This window comes from Poecilia latipinna, unplaced genomic scaffold (assembly GCF_001443285.1).
Source record: "Poecilia latipinna isolate Pla-1442-1.1 unplaced genomic scaffold, P_latipinna-1.0 Scaffold28, whole genome shotgun sequence".
Lineage (NCBI taxonomy): Eukaryota > Metazoa > Chordata > Actinopteri > Cyprinodontiformes > Poeciliidae > Poecilia > Poecilia latipinna.
In genome coordinates, this window is record NW_015112644.1 from 382,165 (window position 1) to 391,134 (window position 8,970).

Genomic DNA, 8,970 nt, shown 5'->3' on the forward strand with positions numbered 1-8,970 from the left:
AATTAATTGTCCAGCAAAATTTATCATCGTGACAGGCCTAACCACAATCGCAAAAATATTTATATTCACCTGTCTAAACTTGTGGCATAAATTTCTCCTTTGCAGAAAAAGATAAAGTTAACATGTTTTGTACTCATGTTTTTTTTTTTATTGGATTGATTTATACTGATAGAGGATTGTTTGTCAATATCACCAGTTTTCACTTCACCGTGTGGTCTGGAAATTGGGAAAGAATATATTGCTCTGTCTAAAGTCTTTTATAGGATTTCAAGATTTAATCCAGCTGTGTGTACTGCCCTCTTTGATTTCTGCTGTTACTCAGTAATTTATATGCTTAACAAAGATTAAACACAGTCTAAAATTGGAAAGGAAAGGATAGTTGTTTCACCTTCTTCGTCTTCATCTAATAACATTGAAATATTCCAATTCCAGTCTGGATTCCAACTCAGTGATGGAGACTTTGTTCTCACATTTTGATGGAGTTCCCCAAATCATCACCCAGGTATCAGCTGGCAGCATAGACTCGCATCAAAACAGCTTCTTTTTTTTTTTTAGTTTATTTATTTATTTATTTTTACAATTCTCTCCAATTTTCTAATGTCAGTGGTAAGCTGTATCTTTCAGGATGAAGAAGATAGATTCTGCTATCTTAAAACTGTCTAAAAGTAACCTGATAAAAAAAAAGTGACTGATGAACAAAATATAAAGCTGTGAAGACGTCGTGCTTGTAAGAGCCTACTTTGGAATTAATTGAGAGACTCAAACCCCAAATATAAAAGTTTCTATGGTTTTTATTACCTTTGACAGGTTGACAAATGCATAAAGTTTAAAGCAATAGTAGTAAAAGCGAGAACTCTGGGAACATTGTTTTGTTTGTACTCTTTGTAGAGCAGTTTCCTTTGCTTTAAAACATTCTGTGATAAAGGCTCAACTCTTAGTCAGTGGTTGAGTAAGGCGGTGCAGCTGTAAACCTGTCATTAACAAGCTGTGCTGTCTGAACAAATGAGCCATGACTCATAGAAGATTTGAATCCAGATGGGTTTTATTGTGGAGAGCAAATATTTATTTTATGGCCTTTGTAGAAGAACACCCAAGTTACATTGACTTTGGAAGTAGCATGGTGTTTCTGCCAAAAAAAGATTGAGAGTTCAACCCAAACAGTTTTTACATATCTCCATATGTCTCTCAGCACCACCGTTGTATCTGAACGTCTCTATTAATAGTTTCATTATAATAAATGATTATGTATTCAGGACAGTTTCCAAGCTTAAACTGAAACATTAGGTTTACATCACTTGTGTTGTGTCTGAAAACATCAGTGACCTGCTGCGCCGGATCTTGTAATCTGCTGCTTTGTATCAGCATGACCCAAAAACACTGACCCAAAGAGCATTGCTGGTGCTGTGGGTGCATCACAGTTGTAGCTGCTTTTAGCCATTTCTTGTTTTTCCGTCCGTCTTCACCGGAGATGCATCGATTATTTCTGTATCCACGTCAGCAAATTATTCCTTGTGGGATCATGATAATAGACACCATCTCTGAGGATGATCCTTGTGGCTAGAAGCTGACATGCTGCCTTGAGTTTGTACTGTGTTTCAGCCTCCATATAATATCCACTACTTAGAGTAATAAGTGGAAGTGCTCTTTGAGAGATGTGGGTGATAAAAGCGATTGGTTGAGGGAGCTCACCGTCTTTATTGGTTAATGGTATCCATGCAGCCACAGGAAGTTGCTTCTGGGACAAGCTGACACACATGAAAGCCTTCATCTTCTGGGCAGTTCCATTTCCTCTGATAATAAAGGAATTTGAGATAGTCAGTCTATATGGAAGTCTAAAGCAAGTTTGAGCTGCAATAATTTGGGATATTTTAGCAAAAAAAAAAAAAGTACTGTAGACTCTTGTCTGGCTTTTTGTCATTTCCTGCTACTCATTACACTGCTGGCTGCTGAGGAACAGAGCGAGACCAAAAAATTGTGCTCCCTCTGATGTAACTGGAACTTCGAGCCAAACTGGACTGCATGGTTTGACTGCAATCTGTGTGTTAGAAGGAAAGAGAGATGGCTGACTCCCCTGCAATACTGCACCACGTCGGTGTTTATTCACAGAGGCGGAATAACATCATCCGTTTATACAGAAGATAGTGAAGCATTACATTACACTGAGGTATAATTCTTCAGTTTGTAAGAAGTCTTAATGTGATTATGGCTTCTCAGCACCCCCAAGACCACTGCTGATTCAGCAATATTATTTCTACAAAAGGTGGAAAGGCATGGGGTGTTGCCCTCAGTGTGACTGCCTTTATCAATGGTGCAGTGTTGAATCAAGGAGGAGCTTTGCGGTGGAGTCCTCCTGCTCATGTTCATGCACGTCGGAGCAGTTCTACCAGTCACTCCTGAACAGACAGCGGTTTCTAATCCAGGCAGCATTCCCACAGATGGCTAATAAGCTGCAACAGTAATCACTTGGTGGTGCCATTGAACACTTTAAATAAGACAAGCATGCCATTACGGAAGAAGGAAAAGGTGTACTAATTACAGTCAAGTTAGGAGTAATACTTTTAAAGAGAGCTCAACAAACTGCAGATGATAGTCCACTGTTACAGCAGATTGCTCTGTGATGATGTCTCGAAGAAGACAGCTGACTGGCTGCAGTGGTGAGGGTCTGCCATTGTCTTGTGCTGTGTGACCTAAATATGCAGCCATGCATGTTCTAATGGGAGACAAATATCAGGGGGCTGGTAAATAACTCATCCATATGTTTCTTTGTTTTTGTACCACTAATATTGCAAGCATCTTAAGCCACATGTAACACATATTGATGAAAATATTGTTCGCTGACCCTGAGGTTAATGGACAGGTTGGGTGGGACAGTACTGGATAAAAAAAAAAAAAGAATACTCGCCTATAATTTAATTAGACCTGTAAATGCACTTACAACATGGTCACTTGTGATTCCAGCTGTACAAATTTAACATGTTTCTTGCAAAAAATAAATTGATAACATTGAAGTTCCTCTGGTTTTCTACTTAAATTCACCCTCAAGTTTAAATTTGATACCGCAATCGTTTTACAGCAATGTTTTTGTGTGAACTAAACTAAATATGCTATGCTATATACCATATGCTGGATGCATGTATATAGTTTATCAGAAAATAAAAGTAGTAGACAAAATGGCAACTGGTGTATTAAACCATAGTATCTGTTGGTGTAGGGGCCAATTGGGCACTAATATAAAACAGCTGACAACCCAACAAACTCGGTGATATTTTTTTTTTTTTGACTCAATCTGGCTTAAACTACTAAAATTGTTGTTCCAGCAGCATAAACTCATTATTTTGGGTAAACAACGTAACCCAAAAGTTTTTGTGTGCATGTGTCAGAAAAGGTTTTGGGTCACAGGTCCAGCAACGGGCAATTACTCACAATGTGCTGATCCGAGGTATTTCTGGACTGACTGACTGGCTGATGGAGCGTGTTTTTGTAATTTTTGAAATCTACTCCTCCCTCCTGCTGCTGATTGTCAGGTCTTGGTGCGGATCAAAGAGGTTCTCTCCTGCAGGATCGGGTCCTGAGCCGGCCCGTGTTGATGCTCTCATAGGGTTTATTTTAGTTCACCCTCTGGGTGGGGAACTCCAAATATTATGAAAGGAGGAAGTTGAGCAAGGCCTCTGACCAGGAGTCTGTGTTTCTCCCGACTCTGATCCCTCATTAGAAGCACATGTGGGCAAGATGTTAGTGTTAAACTCTACCAGCCTGCCTATCTGGCAGGAATTTAAGAAGTATGGCAGCCTGGCGTGTGTGCCCCATGGATGGGGTCAGCTCTAGAGAAGCGGGGGTGGGGACAGGGGGTGTGGGGTCGGGCACATAGACAGGCAGTAATTTTTCCAAAAGCCCAAGAGGATTACTTTGAGGGAGGAAATTCAAGTCAAGCTGTTACAGCAGTAATGACTCATGGCAGTCTCACCTCCCACGAAGGAGACACTGAAAAGACTGTTTTAGCAAAATGTAAGGCATTTTTTTGCAGCCACACAAGTATGATAAAAATATTCAGCTATTAATGCAACATTTGTAGCGTGAGAAAGCTTCCGTGATAGATTTTATACTTCGAATGGCCAGAGTGGCACGTATTTGAAAAGAACTGCCATCATCGTCACAGAACTGCTGATTTTACGGCCCTCCTAGCTGAAAGGTGTCATTAGCTTAACAATCGCAGCTCTTACTGTCCGACCAGGCTTCAGTGGTTTTTCTGAAGAGGAGAGAAAGAAAAAGGTCACGTCGGCTTGTCCTGCTGTAATGGCCATAAGTTTTCTGAATAGAGGCAGAGCTTCTTCCTTAATTACAGCATTACGCTTCACTCAGCTTGTTACATAACACGTTTTGTGTTTGTTTGCTTGACTCAGAGCTGGCCATAATGCTGCATTTTTCTTTGTTCAGGCGCTTGAAAAGGGCTGCTTTTATCCACACTCCTCTTCACGTTGCCCTGGAGACACGCAAGCTTTGAACATCATGGCTGCAGAAAATGCTGCCACATTGTAAAACAAAGCCTGTCCCTCTTTTCTGGTGAAGTGAACCATTAATTGTGCAGTTTTTCTGATTTTTCCAGGAGACACTGTGTGTGGGAGGATGTGTTCGCCAAGGCCTTGCTTCTTTTATGCAAATATCATTGAATTTACTATAGAAACACTTTAATTGATGTAAGAATAAACTGTTTTGTGTTTTTTCTGCAGGAAACCAGAGAGTCTCTGTGAGCAGCCTGCTGGTTTGCCATGGTTTGCTACTAGCAGGAACCAACTTGGGAGTGACTGTGGCGCTTTCTGTCCCCAGACTACAAGGGATCCCCAAAGTGACAGGTAACATACAACTAAAGTGCATTGTGTTTCTTAAAATGCAAGCAGGGCTGCAAAAAATGAGTGCAAAATGTGGGTTTTAATTTACGTTCACTCGCGTCATCCTGGAAATGGACAAGGAGGATGATACAAAGATTTCAGAAAGTAATATAGAATGAAGTTATAATTTAGAGCCAACCATTTTATGGATGAATAAATGTAACTGTCAAGTGTAACAAAGTATAACACTTTGAGTGACATTTGTTCTATAAAAGAAGCTTGTGATTCTGAGTCTTAAAACTTCAAATTGGTAATCCATCTCTTGTTGTTTCCCTGGTGCTTAAATACAACAACACACAAAGACCAACTTCAGTCTAGTCCCCACTGACCAGAAGGTTGGATGAAAATCTGTTTGTCTTGTCATGCACACAATATGCAGGAAGTTGAAGCCAATCTGGAGAGTTTGCTATTGGAGAACTACAGCAAAGAGTGGCATCTTGGGTAACCAGGTCTGCAAAGTCTGATCTAAAGACTGTCCCAGTGGTGTTTGAAATGGGGGATTTTAAACATCTCAAGATTTAGCAGGCGTGTCGGTTGCTTTGGTGATGGATGAGTGGATGGATGTTCTCTAGGTCTTTCTACCCAGATGCCTATATAAATATTATAGTATATTATGAATGCTACTTTTTCATCTGTGACACTTTCATAAAGGATGGTTTGAAATGTCTTTATATGAAATTGACCATTTTTAAAAGTTTCAGCTGCACTTTATGTCTGCAGTTTGATTAGATCCAGCTTAGAAGATGTTCTAGGCATATTTAAAGAACGACTTTTTCATCTTCCTCTGTATTGTTGTTTAGCTTTTGAAACAATAAAACTGGTGGATTGAAAAAGTACATGTAGGTTGCAAAAACTTATACACTCTTGAGATACTTTTAAGTACCGATGCTACACTTTAAAAACTCTACCCAGAGCAAGTGGGACAGTTAAGTTCAGTCCTGCTCGCCATTTTCTACATTATTCACCAGGTTTGTTTGCAATATAGTTGCACAGCATAGCGGATCATTATTGCAATATTGGTGTGTAATAACACAATCACAAAAGACTACTTTGGAAAAATTATTGGCAGACTCAACCTATCTGGCCAAATAGATCTCACAGGGTGATGGGATGTGGTAAAGAAACAATAAAGGCAGAAAAATCTGGGTTAAAAATAATACACAGAATCACAGTTTTCAGCAACAGCATCATGGCTGCGCAACTTTTTGACATTCACACTGAAATTCCCCCCATAGTAGAAAATCAGCTTTGTAGCTGTAATCTCTTGAATCCTCAAATGGGGGAGGGTTGCCACAAATGACCTGGAGCTGGCACTGAAAATTGTGGCACACGGTTCACCCTGCATTGTCTCTTGGTATTCTTTCCTGCTCAACAGCATTGTAGTAGAGTACAACAAGGATACTGGTGAAGTTTAAACCAGTACGATTTGTTTTGGTAGGCTTTTTTTTCTCATAAACTGTTGTTTGCACGCTATATATTATGTTTCATATATGTAAATACTTGAACACAAAGCCTGTTAGTAGACCACAATGTTTTTTTGTTTTTTTTTACTTTTATTCTTTAGGACGAGGAATGGTGTCATTACATGCACACAATGGGCCCGTCAAGTTCCTCACCATGGCTACGGCGGTGCGCAACTGGTCGTCTAGCCTGCCATCTTCCACTCCTTCCTCCTCACTCCAACAGATAGAGTCTGTGGACGCAGACAGCGCCCAGCCCGTGTCAGACACAGCCTCCAGTCCTCCTCAGGGACGGGGTGTGTGGCTGGGAGAGGCAGGCTGCACCACCATGGCTCTTCAGGACTCTCTGTCCTCTTCTTCCTGTGGTTCCTTAGCTCCCTCCCAAGCTTCCCTGGAGCATGGCCCAGAGGACGGGGCGTTGTACGACTTGCTTCACGACCCTGCCCATCACCAGAGGGGGCGCCGCTCCAGCAAGATGGATGTCAGCTCTCTGCTAGTTGTGTCTGGAGGCCTGGGCCACCGCAGAGTCAACAAAAAGACCAAACAGTCTCGCCATGAGGACAACACCTCCACCATCATGATCTGGCAAATCCCATTACTGAACATGTGACACCAAAACTCCAAAGGTGTTAGTCTAAATACCTGAAAAGTTCACAAAATCTTTCTCGTATTTTCTTTTCATGTTTTTGCTTTTTTCATGTTGAACCAAATGATCTGCATACGGTCCTCCAATGGCGGTCTGCTAACATTTCACCAAGTATTTTGGATCAATCACAGCAACTAAATGGCCAGTTTTATACCAAAATGTTTGCCTTCTGCTATATTACCAAGATATTCCAGCCTTGTAAATGGGTTATTAGTCAAATCACTTAATCACGTTTAATGTTTATGCAAACAACTCCTACAAATGGGTCAAAAAACCTACTGTGCCTTGCAACAGTATGTATACCCGTGAAACTTTTTTCACATGTTGCCACTTAACAACCACACACTTCAATGTATTTAATTGGACTATTTGGCGATAGACCCAACACAAAGTACAGGGTTCCAACATCTTTCATTAATGACATTCACTTCAGTTACAGCTGCAAGTCTTTTGTGGTTCGCATCTGCCAGTTTTTAACCATTAGAGTCTGAAACTTATCAGTTTTTATTTGCAAAGAAGTTCAGGCTCTGTCTGATTGAAAGGAACAGATATGCGACTATCAATTTCCAAGTCTTGACACAGATTGGGAAATTGTTTTAGTCCTGCCTTTGATTATGTCATTCTATGTCCTAATCAATCTGAGACATTTCATCATAGCTCTGACTGCATGTTTAGGTTCATTGTCCTGCTGGAAGGTGAACCTCTGTGCCACTCTTAAGTATTTTGCTCTCTTTGTATTTAGTCTGATGCACAGAGTCAGTTTTTGTCTCCACATATTCTTTTGTGGGACAGAAGGTTAGGTTTTATTGCTTGCCTTACGGATTGTTGCAAACTGCAGAGGATACTTTTTATGATTTTCCTGCAACGATGGTTTCCTAGCGTCTTGTCGCTTTTCCAGAAAGGATAAATTTGTGAAGTTCGCTACTAACATTTCTATCAATAGATTATTTAACTGAGTTGTGGATCGCTGCACCTCCTCCAGAGGCGATTTTCGTTGAAGGCGGCTTCCTGCTAAATTTGCTGCTTTGCCACACTCATTTCCGTCTTTGAATGATGGACTGAACAGTTTGAGTAAAAGACGATGAAGTTAGTGGCTGTAATGAGACAAAATGTGGAAAAAGTACAATACTTCTGCAAGGCACTGCACTGTAAAAAAAAAAAAAAAAAACGGAAATTATCTTGGGGAAAAAAACTGAAAAGGCTCTAATTTTATATGGTGTTTATTGTTTATCTGTGATGTGGCTAAATCATGTTAATTTTCTCGGGTGTGCGTGCTGGACTGCAGTATTTAAATCAGTGTTGAAAGGCAAGGGTTAAGTAATGACTGGGGCTTGGAGGGCGTGCAAGGTAAGAATGGAGCTTTGAAACGGCCTCAGCACGGATTAGATCACCCATCAGGATCAGAGTTGTAAATCTGAAGTGTAATGAATCAGGATTAGGTGTATGAGCTGAGAGAACTTTGACTTCTCTGTAAAGGGATTTATACAAATAAGCAAAGTTCTGATGGATGATTTTTTTATAAGAAGGCATCTGAGCATCCCTGGCGGGCCAGGATTCTGTTCACAGAGGAGATGTTATCACCAAGAAGGTTTCTCTTTTTTTTTTTTTTTCTGCCTTAATGCATGTTTGTTTCCCATATATTTAAAAAAATGATTTATACTTTGAAAACACTTGTATATGTACCTATGTATATTAACAATTCTATAAACAGTGTTTTATTAAGTAGACTTTGGTACTTGTGTAAAGTCGTCTTTAAACAACAGCTTTGAGAATATTCCCCCATTACGCTTTGTGATAATACATTTTGTTTACATTCATTCCTGTGTTAAAACGTGAGGAGAGTTGGCAAGCTGGTTGAATTCAGATAAACAAAGACCTACACAGAGGGTCAGTATTGCTTTTCTTCTTCACTCACTCCAGCCTTGTACTTGTACCGTGCTTGTGTGCAGCAATCAGTACATGCCAAGACTAGCAATGT

At 40.3% G+C, this 8,970-nt stretch overlaps 1 protein-coding gene across 2 annotated transcripts in view; it reads left to right on the forward strand.

The window, feature by feature from the left end:
• arhgef10 (Rho guanine nucleotide exchange factor (GEF) 10) overlaps positions 1-8,719 on the forward strand; it is a 59,480-nt gene extending 50,761 nt beyond the window's left edge. For both annotated transcript variants that reach the window (XM_015039436.1, XM_015039446.1), the window contains 2 exons: positions 4,728-4,850; positions 6,451-8,719. In XM_015039436.1, the coding sequence (XP_014894922.1) occupies positions 4,728-4,850; positions 6,451-6,956 (629 nt within the window). In that variant the 3' untranslated portion in view covers positions 6,957-8,719. The remainder of the gene's footprint in view (positions 1-4,727; positions 4,851-6,450) is intronic.
• The last annotated feature ends 251 nt before the right edge of the window (positions 8,720-8,970 follow it).